Source organism: Narcine bancroftii, chromosome 12 (genome assembly GCF_036971445.1).
Source record: "Narcine bancroftii isolate sNarBan1 chromosome 12, sNarBan1.hap1, whole genome shotgun sequence".
Classification (NCBI taxonomy): Eukaryota; Metazoa; Chordata; class Chondrichthyes; order Torpediniformes; family Narcinidae; genus Narcine; species Narcine bancroftii.
Window position 1 is genome coordinate 31,450,766 of NC_091480.1, and position 27,713 is coordinate 31,478,478.

A 27,713-nucleotide genomic window follows, 5' to 3' on the forward strand; every position below is an offset into this window, starting at 1 on the left:
CTAGAAACCTCTTTGCATCTGCTCCCTATTCACAATCCCACCTCATTTTGTATTGTTACGAGCCCAGAGGACCCCAAAACTCAGCATCAATAGATATTCACCAAGACAAATGGTTACTTAAACAAAAGTTACTTTTAATTATCTTAAAACATGAAAACAGAATCACACTTTAACTTATCACTATTGACTTAACTAACCTAACATAGCCCCCTTCTAATTCTAAGTGCATGTGTATGTAATGTGTGTGTAAGTTCAGAAAAGTTCTTTGATTCACAGTCCAATCTCACTTCTCATTCTTCCAAGTTCACTGGTTGCAAGCAATTCTTATACTGTCCACAGAATTTAACATTTATAAAGTTCACCGGGCTTTGGTGCTTGAAAGGTAAATGGTTACCACTCAGAAAGGTTCTTGTCGGTTTTCAGAGACAGATTTGTTGTTCCTGGACACCCACAACTGATTTACTTCCATCACCCACTCCAGTGTCTTGCTGACAAAACTTGGCCCCTCAGGGTTCTCCAGATGATAACCTCTTTCTTTCAGGTCACCACATAGTGCTTTTTTGTTTCTCGTATTCTAAGTGAAATATTAGGCAACCAGTCTTCTCCTCTTGCATGAACCACAAGGGCTTTGACCAGGCTGAACTAAGCACTCACAACCTGTCTTCCAAATGGGGTTTTCCACAAACTTGCCAGCTGTCCTGTTCCATTCCCAGTTGCTGCTGCTGACTGTAAAACTTTAGAACTGATCTCTCTCTCTCTCTCTCTCTCTCTCTCTCTCTCTCTCTCTCTCTCTGAGAGAAAGCCTCTTTGACTCTCTCTGCTTGCAAAACCGCATGACCCTCTTAGAACAGCAAGTTCCACTGCAGAGAATCTGAGGCTCCGATGACATCTTTCATCTGTTGCCTTTTGTAAACAACAATCCATTAGTGAAGTATCCTGGGCACTCTCCTAACCTTTTACAAAGGCTCTGGGGCCTCGATATGTCTAGCATTAGCAGAGCTCCAGTATTTTAAATAAGATCTGTTTTAAAGTGTTTGTATGTGACCTACACTAACAAACCTGCCCCAATTTATCTCCCAAAAACATATCTATATTCTGTCACAGTATCATTCAAATTGAAAGATGCCTTTATCATCATGTAGTAGTTCAGAACATAATATTACCCAAAATTTTCTTCTGCCTGCCGTAAGGCAGACAGTCGCCATTAGTGTCACCCAGTGCCCCTTACAGTAAGAGAAAGAAAAGCAAAAGAGAGCCCCTTCGGAGTTACTGTGTTTGTCGATTCACCTCCAGTGCTCACGCGGCCTCTACACTGCGTAGACTCCTGCTCGGTTCTTTGGCAACCCGAGTTCCAAATCCAAACCTCTGATATGATCAGGAAGCCTCCAGTGCCCAAGCCTCTTTGAGAGCCCTTCTTGTCCTCAGCACCCTCTTGAATCCTGGTTCCAATACCTGGCTCCAGCTGCCTGCAGTCCATGCGGGTGCCCCAACCATAAGTCGCCCACAGCCTGTGTGGGTCCATCAGCCGCTAAGCCCCTCGCTGGTCCGCTGTTGTGATCACTTTCCTGTAGGGTCATTTCCTTTGCTTCTTCTTCTCCACGGGAGTGTTCTTCCCATTCGTTGTGCCCTGCGCCGGTCCGCTGCTCTCCCGAATCTTCAACCCTTATGCTGTCGAGCACAGGCATTGACAACTTGGGCACAAATTTCAGTGGTTGCAGGATTTTACCATTGGCTCCTTTAACAGGACATTTAAAGTCTGTATGGAGCCGTCAGCATTGGGACCGGGTGATAGGACCCTGCAGAGCAGCGCTGCATCTTCACCACCTGCTCTCCCGAGGCTGCACCAGTGGCAGCGCTGCCATGCTGCAGCTCTGGAGCAGCATTAAGTATGATCCAATGCCATGTCAGATACTTCCTTGATCTTGCATGGTGTTAACATAATTTTACCAACTCTCCAGGAAAGGAAGCCTATGAGACTGGAGTGAATTACTGTAGCCCTCTAGGCACTTTCAGGTGGCCAAAATCCCCGATTGTAAAGCCACATATTATGCCAATATGCGGCCGTCGGGAGGCCATTTGAAAGTGCAGGAGGCGCCTGCGAGGCAAACTTTGTGATCCTCCTCCGGGAGGGTTAATCTCCAGAGCACTGAAGATCCCCCCTGCACATGAATGCAGTCACCTGAAAGCAGCTGCTAAGGGGATGACAGTCAGCTGGCGAGCACCTGACAGCTCCCCTCCCAGCTGCCCCTGCCTCCTGGAATGGTACGTCAGGGCAGGGGTGCCCCCATGCTGATAGCCTGCATTGGCTGACCTTATGCCATTGAATGGTCATCTTTAGGCTCCCGACGGCCGCATATTGGCATAATATGTGGCTTTACAATCGGGGATTTTGGCCACCTGAAAGTGCCTAGAGGGCTACAGTAATACACTCCAGTCTCATAGGTTCTTACCTGTCCTGAGCGTTGGCACCTCCATACCAGATAGTGATACAAATTCCTCAACTTAGCATAGTATTAAAGTTATTAATTGTGCCAATATCGAATGTAATCTCTCATGGTTTTTCTTTGATTTTATGGTGAGCATATCATTGGTAAATTTGGATAAAGAGTTTCCTATTTGTATTAGTTACAACAACATTATAAATCCAGCAGCATTTGATAGCCTAGCAGGCTGCAAACTGAGGGGAAGTGTCATGTCGAGCAATATATTTGTTATTGGTCACAAATGAAATGGAACCAGCTCCCAGAAGCCTCTGGCAATGGAGATCACTGTTAAACTGAACTTTAAATCTATCAGATCAAATCCTTCATCAAAACAGATGAAGAACAGGTGATGAACACCCAAGACTGTAGGAGCATGAGCAAAAAGTATTCCTAATTCCTTTTGAATAATTTGGAAATCATGTTGCGTGAATTTCGAATAACATTGTCATATTTACGTATCATTCATGCCAAATATTGAATCATTGTGCATTACATCCAAATTAAAATAAGACCATAAGACGTAGGAAAGGAAATGGGACATTAGGCCCATTGAGTCTGCTCTGCCCTTCAAAGCATGGCTTGATACATTTTCCCTCTCAACTCGATTCCTGCTTCCCCCTATAATCGTTGATGCCCTCACTCGTCAAGAACCTATCAACTTCTGCTTTAAATATATTCAATGACTTGGCCTCTACAGCCATCTGTGTCAATGAATTCCATAGATTCAGAACCCTCTGGCTGAAGAAACTTCTCATCTCTGTTCTAATTGGATGCCCTTTTATTCTGAGGCTGTACCCTCTGTTCCTAGACCTTCCCACTACTGGAAACATCTTCACGTCCACTCTGTCAGTTCCTTTCTCTATTTGGTCTGTTTCAATTCCACCTCCCCCCCTCCCCCCATACCTCTAAAGCAAATACAGACACAGAGCCATCAAACACTTCTCGCAGGTTAGCCCTCTCATCCCCAGGATCATTGCCATAAATGTCCTGTGGACCTTCTCCAAAGCCTGACATCCTTCTGTAGATATAGGGCTTAAAACTGCTCACAATACTGCTCAGAAAAATATATAAAGTTTGAAGAATATAAAGTTTAAAATGTAATGGTAAAATAAGTTGCACCCACACTTCCTCCTGCACCACCATTTAGTGCCCCAAAACAGTCCTTTCAAGTGAAGCAGCATTTCACTTGTGAATCACCAGATGTCATCTACTTCATCCAGTTCTCCCGTTGTGATTTATTCTGCATCGGAGAGACTGAGTGCAGACTGGAAGATCACTTTGTTAAGCATTTTGGCTCTGTCCCCCGCAATAGCGTGGATCTCACTGTGGCCACCCATTTTTCAATTCCCTGTCCCATTCCTTGTCCATGGTCTCATGCACTGCCAGACTGAGACCACCTGAAAATTGGAGGAACCACATCTCATCTTCCATCTGGGCACCCTCTGTTTAAATCCCCCCCCCCTTCTTCCCCCATCATCTTTTCCCTAGCTCTCCCCCACTCTCTCTCTCTCTCTCTCTCTCTCTCTCTCTCTCTCCCCCTCCCTCTCTTTCTCTCTCTCTCTCTCTCACTCTCTCTCTCTCCCCTTTTTCTTCTGTCTCCTTTACAGAGCCAAAATCAATTCCCACCTCCTCTTACCATATCCAATTAATACCTTTTGTTGGTCCAGACTCCTTCCCTTGTCTTCAGTCTTTATGCTGATGCCTTTCTGTTTTTTGCATATTCCTTGAAGAAAGGGTCAGGCCCAAAACATCGGGAAATATCTTTACCGTCAATAGACTCTACAAGACCTGCTGAGTTCCTCCAGCATCTTTGCAGTCTTTCATGCTTCACACTGGTAAAATAACTTGACAATTGCTCATTCTAAACCTGAAACCCAAGATTATCTTGTTCACTCACAAACCTAACTATCATTAAAATGAGCACAGGTCCTGGTGTGGTTCTTTGGGATTCCATGGGCACCCCATTCACCTAGAATTTTAGGACAATTTATCATTTGCGCCACATGATGTTGTGTCACTGGCATGAGCAACGCTGCAGGGAACTCTGGTTAACCTTCAGTGATTCATCTTATTTTTTTTCTCACAAAGTGGAAGCGGTGGCCAGTTCTGCTGTCACCCACCCGCACGGGGTTGGGGGGGGGGGGGGGCATAGTTACAGCAGCCAAGCAGTCATTGGGATGTGGGAAGGAAATGTGCAAACTCCACCAATTAAGTATCAGAGCCCAAAATCGAACCCATTGTGAAGCAGTTAGTCTGTGTTGCCCAAAATATAGTCCAGGTCGATGAAACTTGTTCAAGGCAAACATTTGGTAATTGCAATACAGTAAATATGGTAATTCGTTTAAAATCCTTATCATATATCTATTTGAACTTCTACATTTTGTGAAATTCCTCCTGTAATTGTATCCTATTTCAGCTTAATTGGTGGAACTAATCATAATTTCTTCTTATTGTGTCTCTAATTAATGGGATGTCTGGTATGAATGTATTTACCATCCTTTATTTATAAATAAAATGTGTCAGCCTCAATATGAAAGGTAGCCTGGATATAGGCTGGGTGAACTTTGCAAAGGATGGTCAGATGGTCCATAAAGGGTATACACCAATGAATGATTGATCCAAACTTATATATTTTTTAAAAAGTTACTTACCAGTTTGTAGATTGGAGCCCTCTGTTTATTGTTACTCCCACAAATATGCAGTGAAAAGCTTTATTTTGCATGCTTTTCAAGCAAGTCAACCCAGACTTAAGTAGAGCAGGTGGTGCAATAAAAAAACCAGATGTTCATGGTGTCGCTTTACAGTAACTCAAGAGTGCAGACTATTGAGTCACAAAGAGAAAGTGCAGGGTATAGAGAAAAGAACAGTTAAAACACAACAGAGCTTCATCTTTTACCAGTGAGGGGAACATTTAAGAGCCTGGTAACAGCCAAAAGAAACTGCCTTTGAATCTGCAGGTTCATTTTTTCAAGCTCATTTATCTGAAAGGGACAGAAGAGAGTGTGTTGCGGTTGGTTGGATCTATTAATATGTTGGCGCCTTTCCCAAGACAGCGAGCAGATAGAGAGAGAGCTGATGGAGGGGAGGTTGGTTTGTGAGATGCATTCCCTACACGCTGCACTTGCTTGTGTTCTTGGACACAGCCATTCCAGTACCAAGCTGTGATGCATTCAGACAAGACACTTCCTGTGCAACACCTGTAAAGATTAATAAGAGACCTCGATGACATGCTGAATTTCCTTAGGCTTCTTAGAAAGTAGTTGTCGGGGTGCTTTCTTGGTTGTAGTTTCAACATGATTGGACCAGGAATGGGTGGTGATAGAGAGTCGAGAGGGGGTGAACATAGGGGTTGAGCAGGAAGAAGGATTTGTTAAAATTTAGATATACAGCATGGTAATAACATATACCCAATTAACCTACACCCCCAGTACTTTTTGAACGGCGGGAGGAAATCGGAGCTCCCAGGGAAAACCCATGCAGACACGTGGAGAACATATTGACAGAGCAGGATTCAAATCCCTTCCCGATTGCTAGCATTGTTAAGGCGTTGCACTAACGACTACACCAACTGTGCCAACCTAAAGGAAGTGGTGTTGATAAGCGATTGGTAAGGAGCACCCCATTTCCAAGTAACATACAGGGAGTGGATAGTATTGGTATCAACAAACATCCTGAGAAAGGACATTTGCATGGCAGTTAACAAGATTAGTAAATTTGCAGATGACTCCAAAATTGGTGGTGTTGTGAACAATGAGAAAGGATATCTAAAGGCTTTTTCAGGTGCATTCTATGCTAAGAATGCGCCTGAAGAAGCAGAAGCGGCCCTTTAAATTGCCGTTCAGATGGCAGCGTTTAAAGGGCAACACTGGCCGCCTGAAGGACACAGCTGCACAAGAGGTGGCTCGGAGCACACTCCGGCTCCTGCCCAGTGACAGCTGTGATCAGCAGCCTGACCCTTTAATATCCGCTTTCAGCCAGCTGCATTCAGGTGGCTGGGGGAAGCCACTGAGCTGAGCTGATTATCCCTCTTGGAGGAGGGTTACATAGCTCGCCTCAAGAGTGCCTCCTGCACATTCAGGTGGCCTCAAAAGAGCCACATATTGCCTAAACGTGGCTTTACATGCAGGGCAATTGGCCACCTGAAAGTGCCGTAAGTTAACAACAGGATCTAGATCAACTGGGAAAGTGGACCAAGGTATAGTGGATGGAATTTAACTCAATCAAATGTAAAATGATGCATTTATGGCAGTTAAACCTGGGCAGGACTTGTATCATAAATTTCAGGGCCATGGAGACGCTTATGGAACAGAGAGATCTCAGGTTCCAGCTGCATTGTTCCATGAAAGTGTCAACTCAGATCAATCAGGTGATGAAAAAGATATTTAGCAAGGTTGTCATAATGGATGTGGTATTCAGTAGGCAAGTTGGGACCTCATGATTCAGCTGTGCAAGACATTGCTGAGACCACACTTGGAATATTGGGTGCAGTTCTGGTCACCCAGATATAGGAAGGATATTAATGATCTCGAAGGGTTTCAGAGGAAATTCACCAGGTTGTTGCCTGGATTAGAGGTCTTGAATTATAGGAGAGTTGGATAGGGTGATCATATTCCCAGGAGTATAGGAAGGTGAGGAGTGACATTATAGATGTGAATAAAATAATGAGGGCATGGCTAAAGTAAATGCTCATAGTCTTTTACCTGGGATAGACAATCTAAAAATCGAGGACATAGGTTTAAGGTGAGGTGAAAGATTTATGAAGGACCTGAGGGGAAACTATTAAACTTGGAAGATAGTCCACATCTGGAACAAGCTGCCAGAGGAAGCCACAGAGTAGTGGATGACAGGCATTTGGACAGTTATATAGGTAGGAAGCATAGGCTCCAAATGAAGGTATAGGACTAGCTCAGAATGCCGACTTGTCGGCATGAGTGAATCAGGCTGAAGGGCCAGTTCCATCCTGTATGAATCTTTACCTGTAATCCCCGTAGTGTGTGGGTGATTGATTGTATTGGGAAGAGTTGTGACTGTCACGTGACAGCACTGCCCCCTACCTAGTCAGAGGACACACCAGTTGCCAATCAAGGTTTGGTTCCGTCCCACCCATTAGTGCACACCTTGCTGTTGGCCACATGTAAGTGACCTGGATTGCACTCTCCAGCTTGCCTGAACTTGGTCTTGGCTTATTGGCTGTTGTAATTAGATTAACCCTCCTGCCACTGAGCTATTAGCCCTCAGTAAATGATGTGGAGTTATATGCTTTTAGTTCTCCCTCTTTGCCAGCTTGGGATCACCTTACTTCACTCCAGGCCTAGAACTGTGGAAGGGTGCTGGAGAAACTGTTGGTAAGTTGTGCACTGCTAAAAGGGTTGGGAGCGTGTAATTAGTGTCCCTTGTAGCATAGAGCCGTGCCTGCACTGAGTCAAGGGGTGGTGGGGCATTATAGTGATTTCTTCCTGATCATTGTATGTACCATTGTGTGTGTGCTCTGCATCAGTTGCCATTTTCCCACATTTGCCTTCTGTAAATTAAATCCTTCCCTCTATCAAAACTATGTTCAGAGTCCTTGCCTTTGAGACATACCAAACCTGTTTCCTCACTCACCACAGTGATACAATCTATGGGGACCTGATTAGAATGTGGGGGAATAAATTAGAGGGATTTAGTGGGGAGTAGGATTGCTCTGTGAGTCAACATGAACACAATGGACTGAAACTTCCTCCTTCGTTATAGAGAAACCTGCTTATTTCCTCCGATTTCAATCTGAAGAGTTTTAGAACTGTGTTTTTTTTTATTTCCATCTGACTCTTTCTCTCACTCATCTTTCTATTGCCCTCTTTAATTTGGCTCCTCCACAATTTTCTGCATTGAATTGACTATTTATGCTCTTTTCAGGTTTCTTCCAGAGTAAAGATTGGTCTGAAGTGCTTGTTTGTCTGTTTGCACTGCTCCTATATCCCCTGTAGAGGTCACTATGTTGCACTGTCTCAGACGCTTGGTGACTCTAAACTGCCACTCAAATCCCTTGAAAACACCAATAGGTTGCTGGAGATAAAATGAAGAGGAAATGACCATTTCCTCTGAAAGTTGAGTTTAATTGGAGGATAGTTTTCACGGTTGAGGTCTGCATTCCTTTAGAGTTTTATAAATTGGTCTACTGAGGTTGTATGAGGGGAGCTGCAAGGCCAAGCTAAGAAATGAACTATTTCCATTTGCACATGACTCGAGAACAAAGGAGGGGGTGGAGAAATGAATTCACAAATTCCGTGGTAATGAGAGGCAGTATTTCCACAGACAAAGGGCACTGCCTATTTGGAACTTTCTTTTGCCAAAGATGCAAATAGTGCAAGACATTAGTGACATTTTTAGAATTGTGATTGAGTCATTGTTTTCCAGCAAGGCTTTTCAGTGCTGTAGAACCAAGTGAAAATATAGGTGTCCATGATTCAGTTGGATGGTGGAATGTCTAAGAATTTTATGACCTTCATCTGTTTTTAATCTTTTGATCCCACTGCTGCCCAATTATTTAATGAAACTAGATAAAGGACACACTATCCAAAACAGAAAATGTTGGTAATCACTCAACAGGTCAAGGAACATCAATGGAGAGATAAACATGGTTTATCTTTCAGGTCAAAGACCCTTCACTAGAACAGGTGAGGGGTTTCAATAAAGGGTCTTTAACCTGGATCATTCATCTTGTGTGTCTTTTTCCAGATGATCTCTGCCCTGCTGAGGACTTTGAAGGAAGGGCTCCTTCCCAATCTGTTGGTTATATATCTTTACTTTCTCTGGATGCTGCAAGACCTGCTGAGTTCCTTGTTATACTACAATCACTGTTCCGTTTCCCCCACCCCCCCCGCCCCGCACTGAGTGATTCCAGCATTTTCTGTTCATATTTGAGATTTTCAATATCTGCATTTTTAAAATTTTCAATTACAGCACATACATATTTCCTCTGTTTTATTATATTGCCAAGTTTTAATTCCCTATTTCATACCAATTCCAGTTTCCGTACACCAAATATCATCTTTGCAAATATCCACAGAAAATGTCCTATCCTGGACATTTATTCGAACCATTATTGGATTATTTTTATACACTATTTGTTTAGTTTCACAGTATGTCTTGATTTGCAATCAGCTTTGCCATGGTGACTTATTCTTTATAATTTTGTTCTGCAGGACACACACAGCATGAATACACCTTAGCTGTGATGGTGGAGTGCTCATAATTCTAATGTAATTAAGAATATCATATAAAGCTGCATTTCTGATGAGCTGAGCATTGATGTGTAGAGTCTTAAGTAAGAAAGATGACAAAGGTTGAACTCTCTGTGAAATTTATGTGAACCAAATAGCACAGTTCCATTAATGTTGAAATTAATTTCCCAGTACAATGCAATCATGAATAATATGACTCAGTTGTAGAGTTAAACTACTTTTCATTTTACTGCTATTTAAAATTTAAATATCTTACCTTTTTTTAAACAAAAGGCATCTATTGGATTTGTCTGAGTTTATGCTCAGAGAGACCTCCAGTGTATTAATAGTGGTGAAAAGACATTGCAAGGGACTTTTGTGACATGACTGTTATTTACCACCTATTAGCTGTGCCCAGGTGCTGTTATATGCAGGTATTTCATTTGTTCAAAGTTAGAACAACACAGAAGATTATAGTACAACACAGTTTCTTCGGCCCTGGTTGCTATGATGACCTATATATTCCTACCAAAAAAAAATGAAACCCTTCCTATCTCGTAACCCTCTTGTGAATGAAAATGGATATTATACAGTAATCAGTGAACATTCTGTCATCTGACATTATGATGAAAGGAAGGTCACTGATGAAGCAGTTTGAGCTGATCGGTCCTCGATCAATGCTCTAGCAAACCATAAAGTAATATCCAGGAACAAGGATGATTGACACCCAAAAACCACATCCATCTTCTCCTCTGCAAAGAAGAACTCCAACTAATAGAATAGTCTTCCCTTGATGTTTTTCAGTTTTATCAAAGCTCCTTGATACTACATTGGGTCAAATACTGCCTTGATGTCAAGGGCAATTACTTTCACCTATGTCCGGTATTAAGCTCTTTGGCCCATGTTTACTCCATAGAGAGATGAAATCTGCAACCAAAAGATGCTGCCAAAATTCAGTATGTACAGGTGAGCAAACACCACTGGATAGCATTGTCGATGTCACCTTTCATAACTTTGTTGGTGATTGAGAGTGGGCTCTTTGAGTGGTAATTAGCTGGTCTGAATTTCTATTCTTCATGTGAACAAGACACACCTGGCCATTTTCTAAGTAGTGGTCAGTGTAGTAATTATACTGGGGACAGCTTGGCTCAAGGTAAGAGTACTTCTGGAGCACAGATTCATGAGACGCATAGCAAACTTCAGTACTACATCCAGGATCCCACTGCCTCAGCCCTCTCCACTGCTCTCAGGGATTTCTTGTTATAACATGGAGTGAATTGAATAGCCTTCTGTAATGGAAGGGATCTCAGGAGGGAGCTGAGATGGATGTCTCTCTCAGTATTTCTGGTTGGGAAGACTTCAGCCTTGTCTTTAGTGCTCATGATGGACCAACCATATTTGAAAGAGGAACATGTGCGAGAGGTATTGCTCTGGCTGGAGGTCTGTGGCCACTAGTGTTCCAGATGATCAGTGCTGGGTCCACTCCCCACCCCGCCCACACACACCCCCACACCCACATTTGAGTAGGAGAAGTGGCAGGCAACCAGAAGTTCAATGTCGCTCAGTGTCACCGATTTCAGATCTCAGGTACTCCACAACATGACCACACATCTGTGTTTAGTTTCTCCTGCATTGTGAGCCCTAGATGTGGGGCACTGGATTGGGAGAGTGCAAATGAATCATTGCTTCACTTGGAAAGACTGTTGAAGCCCCATGATGGTGGAAAGGGAAGAGGTGACAGGGCAAAAGTTGCACCTCCTGCGGTTGCATGGAAAAGTGACAGGGACGGAAGAGAGAAAGGAGTAGTCCCACCAAAACCCTGGGATGAAGAATGGTGAATACACAAAATACAGAGAGTTGGAATCAACAAATAATTTTCAGATGTGAAGCTGTGATTAGTTGGGCGCTGCAGACACCAGCGATGGAAATCCAGTGGCCTTTATCCATGGATGAGGGGATCATTTGCTGATAATATTAAACTGGCCATGAAGATGATGCAGAGATGCTTCCAGGGAAGATGGAGAGGTTTTGTCCATGGTCTAGGGTATGGATTGTGATGTGGACAAGTGACAAATTGCCCACTTTGGCTGCAAAACAGGGCAACATTTTCAACATTCTGAAAGTGTTGAAAATTCAGGACCTCAGGCCTGGCTTTTGGAAGATGATCTACCGAACAGGCCTGTTCCCTTCTGCAACTACCTGCAGCAGGCATTTCAGGACACTGGATAGATACCACCAATGCTGATGGAGGTCTTTAGTCTGTTCTGAGATTGTGCAGGATTTTATATAAACTCAAGATCTTTCTTCCTGTCACTTCTCTCCACTACCCACCACCCCCCCCCCCCCCCCCCCCAAACAGCAGCACTGAGGTCTCTGGATAAGTCAAGTTATTTGTCCCTTGATGGGAGTGGGGTTTAACCAAGATGAAGCCAATCTTTTTCTGATTCTTTCTCTTTTCTTATTTTTCTTCTTTCTTCTTGTTTCTTAGGGGGTGGGAGGGTTCTTCTTATTTTGTTCTTCTTTCTCTCCATTCTTTCTATTGCGGTGACCAACTTGCCAGCAAGCGAACCGGCTCCCAAAATGGTGGACGTGCTGTGAAAAATGTGGGAAATTGACCCGCATCCAACACAGATTTTTATCTGGGCTGATGACATCATCGATGATGTCACGTCCTGTCCATGCGACGGAAGCAATGCAAGCCTGGTGGTGACCGTCTTGCACTAGACTCTACAGCGTGTACGTCGGCTTCCAAGTGTATACATCAACTTGACAACATGCGCTGCGATTCCACAACGTGTACACTGACGTCTACGGTAGCTCAGTATAGAACGCTTCGTAACACTATTATCTTTTTCTCCTTTTGGCTCAATATGGGCATTGAATTTGTATTTTTATAGTGTCATTTTAATTTTTCTTTCTTTAGAATTATTGAATCACAAGTTGACTCTTAATTTTTCTCACTTTCTTTAATATCGACCTGGGGATGGATAATTGTATTATTTTGTTAATATTATTGATATTGATCTTTTTCTTTTTGATTATTCTTCTTTTGACTGCATGTTGATTGAAAATTCTTAATATAAAATATTCAAACAAAAAGATTTTTCTTCCTTTATTGTCACCTCCATAACTTTGAGTGAAGTCCCTTGACTGCATGTTCTAGCAGGACGGGGCAGGGAACCTGAGCATGTTTTTATGCTATCTGCTTCCTCGACAGAGAGAGTGTGTGTGGAAAACACATTTACTGATTTAATTCAGCAATCCTTTGAAGTATCACATTACAAGATATTAAAATGGTATGCCAGGAGCTGTCAACTATGATCACAGAGATGGATTTGATAGTGAATATCTCACAGAATTCCATGAATTGAAATACAAAGTTTCTGGAATCAAAAATCACCATATCAAATTCTTCTTACATGCCACTGAAATTTGGTGATTGAATATCTATTTTTAACAACAGAACCCATTTCCAAAAGTCTATTATATTTGCATATATGAATTATATTTGTGCATGAACATGCCTTGGGACTGTTCAAAACTCTATTTCCACTACAAATAAGTAATGAATGAGTCTACGTCTATCTGATAAAACCACTGGGGAAACGTAGTGACTGGGGAGGAAGAAATGAAGGTCAGGTCCAATCCGGAACCCTTTATAACTTCACAATCTCTGTAAAGTTTTTGGATTTAAGTTATTAGTTCCAGGATTTTCTCAGGGGAATTTTTCAAACCTTTTTACCTAAGGGCTTATTGGCTTTTTCCCCTGCTGAGACAGTTATGGCGAGACCCCTCAACCATTTAGTCGATCATTGCAGCATTTTCTGAAGTTTCTATATGGTATTTTGAACAATATTTCTGAGGTTTGAGATCCGGGTCTAATCCCCATCAAGTTCAAACCATTGTTTGCTTTGAGAAATCTTCACATTCTCTTTCAAAGGAAATGACCTTGAATAATTTCCATTTGGACACTTGCTGTTCTGAGAACCAGTGTCATAACTATTGAACTATTAATTTTGATTTGTCTTTATTGTGGTGGAACATTGTATTGCAGACATTGTACTGGTTGGCCCGGCCCGATACTGTAACTCCACCCCCTCCAGGACTCCTAATAAAGGTGGTGTTGCCTAATCCTCTCCCTCAGTACTACATTGGAATCGGGCCAACAGCATGTAAGCTATAAGAATATAAGAAATAGGACCAGGAGTCGGCCATCCGGCACATCGAGACTGCTCTGCCATTCAATAAGATCATGGCTGATCTGATTATTGACTCATCTCCACTTACCTGCCTTTTTCCCATATCCTTTAATTCATTTTTTTAATGAAATACCCTCAACCACTTCCCTGGGTAGATAATTCCACAGATTCACTACTCTCTGGGAAAAACAGTTTTTGCTCATCTTCATCTTAAATCTACTCCCCTGGATCTGAGGCTGTGTCCCCTAGTTCTGGTCTCACCTGCGAATGAAAACAATTTTCCTGCCTTCTATCTTATATAATTTATAATTTTATATGTTTCCATAAGAACTTCTCTCATTCTTCTGAATTTGAGTGAGTATAATCCCAGATGATTTAGTCTCTCCTCGTAGGTCAACCCCTCATCTCTGGGATCAACCTGGTGAACCTCCTTTGGACTGCCTCCAAGGCCAGTATATCCTTCCTTGAGAGGGGAGACCAGAACTGCACACAGTGCTCCAGGCCAGTACCTTGTACAGTTACAGCATGACTTCCCCACTCTTGAATTCAATTCCTCGAGTGATGAAGGCCAACATTCCATTTGCTTTCTTAATAACCTGTTGTACCTGCAACCCACTCCCAGGTTCTTCTGCTTGACAGTATGCTACAGTTTTTCACCATTTAAATAATAATCTGATCTTCTATTTTTCCTGACAACATGGATGACCTCGCATTTATTAACGTTGTACTCCATCTGCCAGACCTTTGCCCACTCACCTAACTTAACTATCTCCTTCTGCATCCTCTGTACAATTTGCTTTTCCACTCAATTTAGTATCATCCACAAACTTGGCTCCACGACACTCTGTCCCCTCTTCCAGATCATCAGTGTAAATGGTGAACAGCTGCAGGCCCAGCACTGACCCTTGTTGCACCTCACTTACCACTGTCTGCCAATCAGAAAAACACCCATTTATCCCATCTCTGCCTTCTGGCAGTTAATCCTCAATTCATGCCTTCCCCTGACTCCATTTATCTATATCTTATCGATAAGTATCTCGTGCGGCACCATATCAAATGCCTTTTGGAATTCCATATGTACAACATCAACCTGCTCCCCTCTATCTACTACACCCATTATCTTCTCAAAGATCGCCAGAGGGTTTGTCAAACATGACCTGCCCTTTCTGACTATTTATAGTGATTAAAGCCCATTATCTTCAACTTCTGGTCTGTTGGGTCTAATTGATAGTACTACACTTATGGAACTTAGCATTCCCACTGGATTAAAATTGATATGCTTTCTCTCCTGTTCTAAGGAGCAGAAGATACCTGTGTGTGAATTATCTTCATGTGGGGTGTTTAATGCATGTGAGCTGGGTACAAGCATACACCCATGCACACCCCCCCAACCAACCACGCCCGCCTGCCCACACATACACATACACGCACAAGCACTCTTGACTATCAAACCTAAACCCATCTCTCCCTCCCCACCTTCCTCCTTTGGGACCCATCCTTCAATTTCCTTTCCTCTTCCTTAATCTTGCTTCCCTCTCTGCTCTCCCCCTTAATTCACCTCCTCTCCCTCCATTTCCCTCTCAATTTCCCCCACCCCATCCCTTCCATCACCCTTATCCCACCCACCTCCATTCTCTGGCTAATCCAAGAATGAGGGCACCTACCAGCACTTCCACTTGCTGTCTCCCAGGCTGATTGCTCCTCACCTACCACCCACTCTCACATATTCCAAATGATCCCAGCCATCACACTGCCTGAAGTAGGGGTGCAGCCCGTAGCTGGCATTTTAGGGTCTCCTGTTATTCTGTCATGGGTGAATTGGGACCAGCACATGATTTTCTGGCCAATGGAGACCGTTTGATTCTACAAGAGTGAACAAAGAGAAGCTAGAGGGACATTGAGGGTTAGGTGACAATAGAAATTGTTGGTCATTGTTTCAGGTTGGGACCCTTTCTCGAGAACCCTCCTTTTAAACCCATGATGTAACACGGTTGGTGTAGCAGTTAGCGCAACACAGTTTCAATGCCAGAGATCAGGACCAGGGTTCGAATCCTATGCTGTTTCAAACCTTAGACCATGCATCAAAAGTCAGACTAAAGAGTTCTCAGAAACATATGCCTCTATGTCCAACGTATGTTCACTGCACTGCACTAGTAATGCAGCTTCGTACATATGGTGCCAGAAGCTCTGGTTTCTAAAGAAACCAATCATTTTCAGCCACCGGTCATAATTTCTGACAGGGCAGGGACAGTGCAGAGAGATGTTGTGTTGAGGTAGAGCTGCCAGTTGTCAGAACCTAATTTTAAAAATAATTACTCATCAGCCATCACTGACAAGACCAGTGTACATTGTCCATTCCCAGTTGCTCTGGGGCTGGTGGTGGTGAGTCAGCTACTTGAAATCTAGGGAAAGTACCCCCCCTCACAAAGTGCTCTTGGGGAGGGAGTTTTGATATGAACCCAACCATGATGATAGGAAGGCAGTGTGTTTCTAGGTCAGGATGGTGTGTGACTAGGAGGGGAGGTTGGATTTGCTTGAGCAAGATGCCACTAAGATAATGAAGAGGCCCAAGCAAAGGCCCTTTGAGGACTTCAGAGGTAATGACACAGGATTCCCATAAGCTTAGACTGGAGATGGAAAAGTGAAACCACTTTCCCACAATGGCCAATAAAGAAAAGTGGATTCAAAATTGGTAATATCACCAGTGTGAATGGATTCAGAGAGGTCAAATGGATGAGGAGGTTAATGCTGCATAATAAGAACTTGATTGAAGTTTTCTCAGTGACCTGACAAAGCCAAAAGCCCAGTTTAAATTAGGACATGCAGCATGGAAACAGGACCTTCTCACCCACAAGACTGTGCTACTCGATTACACCCAATTGACCTACAACCCCCATACGTTTTGAAGGGTGGGAGGAAACCGGAGCACCTGGAAGAAACTCACATAAATATGGGAGAACATACAAACTCCTTACAGACAGAGCCGGATCCGAGGCCCGGTCACTGGTGCTGAAACAGCGTTGCATTAACTACCATCCTAACCGTGCCTTCCTGATCATTCCGGAGATGTTCAATCATGAAATCCCAGGCGGGATGAAGGAGCAGGAATTAGTGGGAACAGATGTATCTAAGATGAGTTTTTGACAAAGGAGGTGATTATTGGGAGACTTAACTTGAAGTGGGGAAACCAGTTGAAATATCACACACAAGACTTCAGGATAAGAAGTTGAATGGTTGTATTCAGTGGGGATAGGGTGCAGAATTAGAATTGGGAAAAGAATTGATGGGGTTGGGTTGAATGCAAAGAAGCCATGAGTTCTTGGCTGGGTCTCTGGTCTAGGGTGGTGCAAAGGTGAAGGAAAAGGTAAAAGAGTGTGGTGGTGAACATAATTGCAGCAGCGAACTGGCCCCGCTTGTCACGGCAAAGATGGTGTCACGGGTCCGTCTCTTTCGGTGCAGTCTGGAAGTGCGTGTACGCACTTACGTCAGCGTTAAGTCCCGGGACACAAGAGGTGGGCTCGGATTGGCCTTAAAGGATGCAGCATGAACTTCAAAGTAAATCAATTGTGCTAAATGAGCTCGCAGCCTGCTGTCTCAGTTCTTTCGCTGCGCTTGCTCGCACAACACGCGACAAGAAAGTGAAATAGATCTCAGAGACAAAATGCTCCGTGAGCCTTGGAGGGAAGAGTTTGGGGAACATGGGGTTGGTGTTTGACAAGGAAACTCTGACCCTACTCTAAAAATCAGAAGTTTTAGTTAACCAAGCCCCAAATCTACAATACATAACCTTGAACATGTCAAAGTCAATTGTAGCCTTCAGTGTTTGAATTTTAATGGATCTTATGTGCCTCCATTGGATGATAGATTGCGTGCTTTGATTTTAATGTATTTTGTGCTTCAGATTTATTGGTTACACGGTGCCTCTTTCAAGTAATATTCACACGCCACTCACTCACCACCTCCCTGAGGGAAAATATTGGAGACATAAATACATCAGTGTATCTGTATTTATCCTTATTAATGAGTCAGGCAGATGTTGGGCTCTGAGCATATGCATAAACAGGTTGCGGAGAAAAAGTAGATTCTACGGGAAGGGGTTCAACAGGAAAGTCTGTAAACGTTGTGATTGTAGTGCAAAACTGCTGGAGAAATTCAGCAGGTCGCGCAGCATCTATAAAAAGCAAAGGATAACCAAAGTTTCAGGCCTGAAACATTCATTACCCTTAGTTGTTGAATGACCTGCTGAGTTTCTCCAATACTCTGTACTGTTTTACGGAGAGTGCATCAGTTTCCTTAGGCTTATCAATGACCCCCAGCGTCATCCTACATCGGATTCTCCTCTCCCCGCCATACTTTCCAGAACTGCAAGAATGATCCTTTGGCCAGATGAGAAGAAATTTCCTCCAAGAACTGGGAAGGCAGTGATTTCCCCCCCCCCCCCCCCCCCACCCCTCTGTCCTTAACTCCATTCCTCTCTCCCTAGCAACTTGTCCAAGCCTCATCCAAGTAGCTCATCAAATCTTGTTTATCTGACCTTGAAATGATTTTGAGGCCGGATGTCAGATGTAATCACCAGCACATCTTCCCCACTGGTGTCACTAGTGGGGTGCAGGTTGGTGGGGGTGTGGGGGGGGGGGGGGGAGAGGTTGTGCAAACCACACCGGGTGATTCCATTAGAGGGGGGGTGACACCAAAATGACTGTCTATAAAAGATTTTTGCAGTTTCAGCAGAAATGTATTTTTTATATAAAAATATCCTTGTAGAGAACAACAAAAACATTTTTCGTAAACCCAGCTTATGTGTATCAATATACCTTCAAGGCTAAAACTCTAAGCTTATTTACTTTTTGAACCTTCTAATGTGCTCCAGTCAGAGCCCCCCACCCTGACCCCACCGCACTCAGCACCACCGCTGCCACCCTGGATATACAAGGAACACACAGCTGTTTCTCCTACACTTGGTACACTCGGTCCATGGGGGGGGTGGGGGTAGAGGTGGGGATGACACCATCAGTTACCGCATTAGGACACCAACTCTAGTGATGCCACTGATCTCCTCGCCTGTCCTTGCTTGGGCTCATTGCCTTTAGTCTTCATTCTCCCAGCACATTCCCTGGTAGGCCATCCATTTACTACCTTTCATCAATCCAAAACCACTGCTTTCAAAATGTGAATCTCTCTAGACTCAAATCACAAAGACAAGGGAACTAATTGCGTGGTGCAATCTAGATGTTGATTCTCAAATGTGTTGCAAGTTGAGGAAGAGTAATCCTGGTCCAAAGCAAAAAGAATGGAAGAAATTTGTTCTGCCTTTATGTGAGTTGCCTCCTGTAATTGCTTCAAGGATTGGCTTGGGGAAATGGAGCAAGTGTGCACTTTATGGGCTCTGCCTTTCCAGCTGATCCTTTCCAGCAAAAAGGGTCATGTTCCAGTCTACAAAGAAGCAGGCATGTGGGTTGCCCATTCATTTAAATTCCGCTTGAAATTATATACAGTTAGACATCCACGTAAATGAGGCTCCTGAGATGTTCTCTGGCCTGGCAATTTCAAAGTGTAGGCTCTATGACAAGAACCAGGTGACCCACAAGTTTTAATTATTTTCACAGTACTCCCCAATGCCAATCATCCCCTCTTCCCACCACCCCCCCCCCCCACCCCCACCAACTACTGTGCAGTTTGTTCACGAAAGGTTATTTTATAGATTGGAGATACAGAAGAGACTGCAGATGCCTGAGTAAGTCTTGGCGAAAATTCCAACCTGGAAAGTCCGTATTTCTTTTCCCTTCACTGCCTTCCTCCAACAGACTGTTTTTCCTCATTTTATAGATCATTTTCTGAATGATTACCTTTGTGCATTTAAGACCTCATATTAAACATATAACAAAGGAAGCAGATTTGGATCAAAGTTGTAAAACTGGCCGAAGACATGATTAATAAGTAGAATTAATGATACAGAATTTAGAAAGCTGTTTCATAAGTGGTGATAGTCCTTCACTGAACACCTCTCCCATCTGTGGAAGATTATAATGTAAGCCACTACCTATACCACACTAAGATTTTTGCACACTCATGATCCGATCCCATCCTTAAGCAATTGCTGAAATAAACCAACTCAGGCTGTTCCAGGAAAATATTGATGTGTGAATGTACATGAATCAAAATAGCAATGCCTTTCAAAGATCCATGATCATTTTTGAATATCATAAAGGTATTCCTGTTAATCTTGGAAATGTACTTGATTAATTAGCACAGACATTTTAAATGTTAAATTTAAATGTAAATATTAATGTCCTATATTCTTGGAACATAGAACAGTACAGGAGCAGGTCCATTAGCTCACCAAGTCTGTATCAAATATGATGGCAAATTGAACTACTAAATATGCGCGTGTAATAATCAAATTTTGTGGACCAATTTTTAGGGGGTAGACTATTACACGCATACTACTTTTGACCGTGGTAAGCACCTGTGTCGCTCGAAGCCTCGGGAGCTCAGATGGGCAGACTTGCGGCTGGGACCGGGTGCTAAGTCCACATATGAGGTGTCGGGAGCTCAGATGCGTGGGCGGCCGTGCCCTCAGTGAAAGTCTACGGTTGAGGAACTGGGATGAGCGAGTGGTCTGGGCCTAGGCGAGAGTCTGCGGTCAGGGATCGGGTGCTTAGATGGGTGGGCATGGGGGCCAAAAATGGGGGGGGGGGGCAACTTTTACATGGTATCAACTATTACACACATATACATGGTAAAATATTTGCTGCTTGTACATTGGTTCATATCCCTTTATTCATGTGTCCATCTAGAAACCTCTTAAACTTTTTTTTATCATATCTGCTTCCACCACTACCTCTCACAGACCATTCCAGGAACCCACCACTCTCTGTAAAACAATTCCCCATAAATCTCTTTGAAACTAACCTCCTTCATCTTAAATTTAATGCTAAAATGGTGCAATGTAGTAAAGGTATTCCTTAAAATGCTAAATTTGCTTCCTTGGGAGGACTGTTTTCTATAGAACTTCTGAAGATTCTTCTGAAAGTCATTGACAGGCAAAGTACACTTCAAATCCCAAAGCACCTTGCAAAGCGTCAAGGTAAATTGTGAAAGTTAGAGAAGAATTGTTTGTCATTGCTGCAATATTTGTCCGATATTTATACTTCTCTATCACTTTGAGTTATATTAATTGAATACTTTTGGCTAGAGGAAGCAACCTAATGTAATTCCTTGATAATAATTTGGTCTCATTTATTGTCAGCAGAGGTTACATGCAATTTTTATTTAAAAATTATCACCCAAACTATTTAGAAAATAAACAATAAAGTACGAAGTAGGTTAATCATCATTTATATTTCACTTTTGTATTGTTTCATTTTATAGTTGAGGATTTAATTTATAAAATAAATTGACAATGAATTCTTAATGAACCATTTCCCCCATGTTACTCCCAGTCCTCTTTTGCACACATTTTGATGGCTCATACCATTTTTCCGGTGGATTGTGCTGTGAATTCACTGCTGAAGGTTGGGGGAGCTCACGATGAAGATTAAGATGACTATTTCTTGTAGTTAGCGCTAATAATCAGAACTGTTGTGAATAATTGACCTCAGGGGTGTAAAGCGAATCACAACTCTTCCTTCAAACCCCAGAAGAGACATAACGGGCCAACTAGCAGCCCCCCTGCACTACAAATTTGTGTGAATCTGCAATAGATTGCAATTCCGCATCCAACACTAGCACACATTTTATATGTATAAAGTCATAAACAGAACAGCAAATTAAGGCTACAAGATAAAAATATATAATGCTGGAGAAACTCAGCAGGTCAAACTGTCCTTTATTTAGCAAAGGTAAAAATACAGAACCAAGGCATGGAAAAATGTTGGCAGGCATCTGAGCAAAAGAGAAAGGGAGGGGGGTGCGGGTGGAGATGCGACTACAAGTTCCCTTGAACCTGTTCTGTCGTTCAGTTAATTATGGTTGATCTGATCTTGGCCTCCTCCACTTTCCTGTTTGTTCCCCATTAGCCTTAAATACCAAAAATCTAACTATCTAGTGACTTTAATTTCCCCAGTATTGAATGAGATTTTCTCAGTGTTAGACAGAATTTATTCACTGTATTAAGGAGGATTTCTTGAAGCAGCATAAAGACAGACCAATTAGGGAAGGGATGATATTAGATCTGGGATCCATAGTGACCTAGTAGATGGAATTCCAAATTGGCTTTGCAGAGGGTTTGCGAACCAGCAGTATTCCACATGGATTAGTGCAGGGATTTCTGTTGTCCATGTTATATATGATTTAGATGAAAATGTAATCTGGCTGATCAATAGGTTTGCAGAATACAAATACTGAGGTGTGGATAGTGAGATTCAACAAGATATCGAGTGGCCGGTAATATGGGCGCAAAAATGGCAGATGGAGTTTAATCAGGATAAATGTGAGGTGTTTCCCTTTGGAAGGTCCAAAGCAAAGGGAAAATATACAGTTAGTGGCAGGATTTTTAGTAAAATTGTTGTACACAGGGTTCTTGGGGTAAAAGTTCATAGCCCCTAATGTAAATGTGGTGGTACATAAAGCATATGACTTACTTGCTTTCATCAGTTGGCATGTTGAGTAAAAACATTATGGTGGACATGTACATGATGGGCTGAATTGCCTGTTCCTGTGCTGCACTGTGCTACATTCTGAAATGTACGAAAATAGGAAGAGGTTCACACCACAGATTGAGGACTTACTTTCACATCCAGACTGTCTGAGCTTGTAATGAGCCCAGACTGATGAGATATGAATCACCTCTCTCTGATAGATCCATAAAGCTCAAAAAGTAATGCCAATGCCAATTCTCCATCAATAAACTCACGACAAGCACGGTTGTCCAATCAGATGCACATGACTTCACCCAGAGTCAACACAGAAATCCTCAATGTCAGGATAGATCTTAAAAATATTTTTGTTTTGACTTTGAACATCACTCGGAAGGCTAGTATTTATTGCCCACCCTTTGGGTAAGTAACAATGAGCTGTCTTATTGAACCACTGTGGTGATACAAGATACAACCACTACCCTGGCTGTACCCCTGCCAGCCGACTGCAGGGAGCAGCCACTGTACCTGCAGGTAGGCAACCTGGGAGGCTGGGCCCTCCTGCCTGCTGTCAATCACCAGCCCGTATAAAGACTCGAGCCGGCCCTTTGGGAGCAGTTAGACATGTGGAGCCAGGAGCGTACTGAGACCTGGCACATTTATGCAAATTAAAGCCTGTTATACAGTGTGTGGACTTTGTGTCAGAATTATTTGCACAGCAGAGCTCACAACCACTTCAGTCCTTTTGCCATACTGCTGTTGTAAGATTTAGACCCAGCAATAATGAAAGAACGGCCATATATTTTCAAGTCAGGAAAGAGTGTGAATTGTAGGGAGATCTATGGTACTGATATTGACATAAAACTGCTACTCTTATTCTTCCTGGTGGCAGAGGTAGCAGATTTGGAGAGGTGTTGTTAGAGTAGCTGAGGCAGTCATCTCCAATTCCTTTTGTAGATGGCTCCCAGCAGGGAATAAATGTGTAGAGAGCTAATGGGAGTACTAAACAAGAAAGTTGCATCTCCTTGGATGTCACAGAAGCCACACTCATCCAGGCAAATGGGAGTATTCCATCATCCTCTGACCAGTGCCCTATAAATGTTGGATGGCTATGAACTTAATGAGTCACTGGTGGTGGGGAACCCTGACTCCAACCTGCTCATGTTGTCACAGTTTTATATGGTTGATCTAGTTGAGTTTCTGGTCAACAGTGAGCCCAGTAGGTGGAGGGCTTAACAAAGGTGGTACCGTAGAATATCAACAGGTGGTGGTTAGATTCTCTCTTGATGGAGGTGATCATTGCCTACTACCTTTAAGTCCACGAATGTTACTTGTCACACCTGCCTATTGCCCATCCTCCATGGATCTATTTTGTTGAACCCCCCCCCCCCACAACAAATGTTGTCTGCTTCAATGAGATCACTCCATATTTTTCAAAGCGCGAGAAAATAGAAGCCTTGCCTATGCAATCTCAACTCACTTGACAATTTCTGCCATCCCTGAAACCAATTTTGCTGCCCTCCCTCTATAACAAGTTCTTTACTAGGTAAGGAAACCAAATTGTACCCAGTTCCCAGTTCTGATCTCACCAAGGCTCAAACCTTACTCTTGTACTCAAACCCTACAGGGAAAGTCAATCCCCCTTTTATTGTTAACGCATGCTCCTTCTTGTTGTTAAAGTCCACATCAATAGTCCAAGTGCCTTTAAGGGGAAAAGGATAATTATATCATGTTGGACTGAGCGATCACACAATACACTCCCCCTGTGCTTATACTGTCATGTGGCTAGGGCACCTTGAACCAAAATCAGGGTGTGGGGGTGTGCACAGAAAAAAATTCCGAGGCCAAGGATTTGCTTAAGAACCGAGAACTAATATATTTGCTTCATTTCCTCCTCCTTTCCACAGTCTCGCATGGGGATCCTTTACCTGCTGCATGGCAGCCTCTGTCACCACGCTGAACTCCTACACCAAAACTGTTATAGAGTTCAGGCACAAGCGCAAACTCTATGAGCAAAGCCTTAGAGAAGAGCAGATGTTCATTGATCATGAGGCCATCAACTATTTCCGAGAAAGATCACTTCAATCAATCTCCAGCTCAGTGGAAGTCTTTGCAGATCCTGTCACTAATACAACTAAATCACGGATGCCAGAGACATCGATGGACTTGAGTGAAATCCCAGAAATACTGGGAGAGGACCAGTGTTAAACTCTGTCTGATGCTGTGGCCCGGGACACAATATGTTTACTGTAAACTCCTGTGTGTAGACCGAATAAGCATAAAGGTTAGACTGCACAATTCCTTTTTGTCAGCATACATCAGCTGTATTGATGTTTAAAATGATTTGATGAATGGGAAGTAATATAACAATACATCAATGTATAGAATGCTTACAATAACATTTTTATATTTTTAATAAGGCTATGTAATATATTATTCTAATGTGATATTATTTATTTTCAACCAAATATATCAATATATGTCCTAATCCATAATCACATGCATTCTATGTGCATCACTTCTCGTCAATCCTAAATAAACATCCAGTCTTCTTTATTCTCTTAGTTCATGTGTTGATTACATTGTTAAGGGCATCCTTGAAAATGATTTTATCTTCATTATAATTAGAGATGTTAATGCGTCAACAAGGTACAATAGTTTGCTACTGCTTTAATTTCATTTGCTCAATCGGTTTTTGCATTTGATTCATGATTTTAGTCAAACTGATAAACTATCTCCTTCTGCTGCTCCTCTGTTCGGTTTCCTTGGAACATAGCAGCTCTCAACAATAATTGAAAAGTCGAACATAAGAGGAACAACTCCCCCAATCCTGGAGACAGGAAGCTCGGCTGCAGCTGAGCCATGCAGCTTTCCATCAGCGTCTGGTAATATTTGTGGCTGCATTGGCTTTTAATTCGGGAACGGGGGAATTGGTAGGGAGGAGGGGGTGATATTAAATGGCCATTATTCCAGGTAGATGATGGTGAATTAGCCACTGAGTTCACTGTGTGTCCACCTCACGTTATACTGTGCCTGCTTTATACTAGATCCATTATACCTCTCAGCTTTGTGGCTTTATGAGGGGCAGGCTGTGCCTTAATGGCCAGATTGAATTTATGGAGTGGGGTGACCAAACAAATTGATGAAGACAGGACAATGGAGGTGGGTGGTGTATATTGTAAGGTGTTTGACAAGATTCCCCATTTTAGGCTCATTTAGAAAATTATGAGACATAAGGATCCATGGAAACTTGACTGTGTTGGTTTAGGATTGGCCAGGCCACAGAAGGCAGAGGTGGTAGTAGATGGAATATTTTCTGACTGGAGGTCGCTGACTGGTGATGTTTCACACGGATCTGTTTGGGACCCCTGTTCTTTGTGATTTTTATAAATGACTTGGATGAAGAAGTGGAGGGGTGAGTCAATAAGTTTGCAGATGACCCAAACCTTGGAGCTGTTACATATAGTGTAGAAGGTTGTCATGGTGGCCTTCATTAATTGGCGGATTGAGTTCAAGAGGTAATGTTGTGACTCTATAAAACTGATTAGACCACACTTAGAGTATAGTATTCAGTTCTGGTCACCTCATTTTAGGGCACATGTCAAATCTTTAGTGAGAGTGCAAAGGAAATTTACTGCCTTGCCTGGAGAATATGTCTTATGACCTATGGCTTTTCTCTTTAGAGTGACAGAGGCAACTTATTGGTGGTATTGGTATAAAATTTATAAGGTGCATAGATAGGGTGGACAGCCAGCACCTTCTCAGGGTGGTAGCGGCCAATACCAGAGGTCTAAGGTAAGTGGAGAAAAATTTTGGGTAGGCAACACAAATGCACACAGAGTGGTGGGTCCGTGAAATGCACCACCATGGGTGATGGCAGAAGCTAGTACAATTGGGACATTCAAAAGACACAAGGCAAAGAGGGTTCTGGGCAGTGAGGGGGAAAAGTTTGATTGACATGGTGTAGGTTTATGCAGGCCACCATAGTTCATGGGATGAAGGGTCTGTTCTGTGCTGCACTGTTCAACTTTCTTTATTTAGCATCATAATATTGCATAGATTGGGCCAGTTGTCTCACTGTGCTTAGGTTGGCTCTATATTAGAGCTATCAATCCCATAGAACACTGCAGCATAGAGAACAGGCCATTTGATCCTTCAAGTCTGTGCCAACCATTCCGTTAGTCCCATTGACCTGTTCTCATTCCATAACTCTCCAGACTTCTCCCATCCATGTATCTATTCAATCTATTCTTAAAACTCAAGATCGAGCCCACATTCACCACATCAGATGGCAGCTCATTCTGCATTCCCACCACTATCTGAGTGAAAGATTTTCCCATAAATGTTCGCCCTAAACCTTTCCCCTTTCAGCTTAAAACTATAACCTCTCATATTTATCTCCCCCAATCTAAGTGGAAAAAGTCTACTTGCACCCATCCTGTCTATACCTCTCGTAATCCTTCTTCTTCATTCCAAGGAATAATATCCTAACCTGTTTAATCTTTCCCTGTAATCCAACCCCTGAAGACCCAGTAACATCCTAGTAACTCTTCTCTGCACAATGCCTTAAACAACTTCAACATAACATCCCAACTCCTATAGTCAATACTTTGACTTATAAAGGCTAAGATGCCAAAAGCTTTCTTTACAACCCTGTCCACTTGCAATGCCACCTTCAGGGAACAATGTATCTGTATTCCCAGAATCCTTTGCTCCTCTGCACTCCTCAGTGTCCAACCATTTACTGTGTATGTCATACCTTGGTTTGCCCTTCCAAAAATGCAGCACCTCACTGATCTTTCCCTGCAGCTTTGGAAACTAATTCATAAAATCATTATAAAACAGAAGGAGGCTATTTGGTCCATTGAGTCTGCAGCAGCTCTGTAGAAGAAGAATCCAGCTAGTCTCATCTCCTACCTCTCTCTTTAAAGTCCTGCAAATCTGTATCCATCTATTAGTCACCTTGCCTGTGAAAGAACCTGTTGCATCTGTTTTTCATTGCACTCTGAGATGAAGCTCACCACACGCACTGCACAAAAAATATTCTTTTCAATTATAAACCTGTGCCTTCGGTGCCATCCCTCCTGCCCGAGGAAGCAGTTTTCCATTGTGTGTTCAATCAAAAGCTTTAACGTTATGAGAATTTCTATTGAATCTCCACGGAACCTCTGTTGCAAAGAGAATAATCTCCAGGCAAATGCAGTTTTCCGTCCTTCTCACAATTCCAGTAAGTCTACACCACACCTTATCCAT

At 42.8% G+C, this 27,713-nt stretch overlaps 1 protein-coding gene across 1 annotated transcript in view; it reads left to right on the top strand.

The window, feature by feature from the left end:
• The window catches only part of gsg1l (gsg1-like), a 152,992-nt gene extending 128,269 nt beyond the window's left edge, over window positions 1-24,723 (top strand). The window contains exon 5 of the mRNA XM_069906746.1: window positions 24,368-24,723. Within this exon, the coding sequence (XP_069762847.1) occupies window positions 24,368-24,668 (301 nt within the window). The 3' untranslated portion in view covers window positions 24,669-24,723. The remainder of the gene's footprint in view (window positions 1-24,367) is intronic.
• Window positions 24,724-27,713: the final 2,990 nt, after the last annotated feature.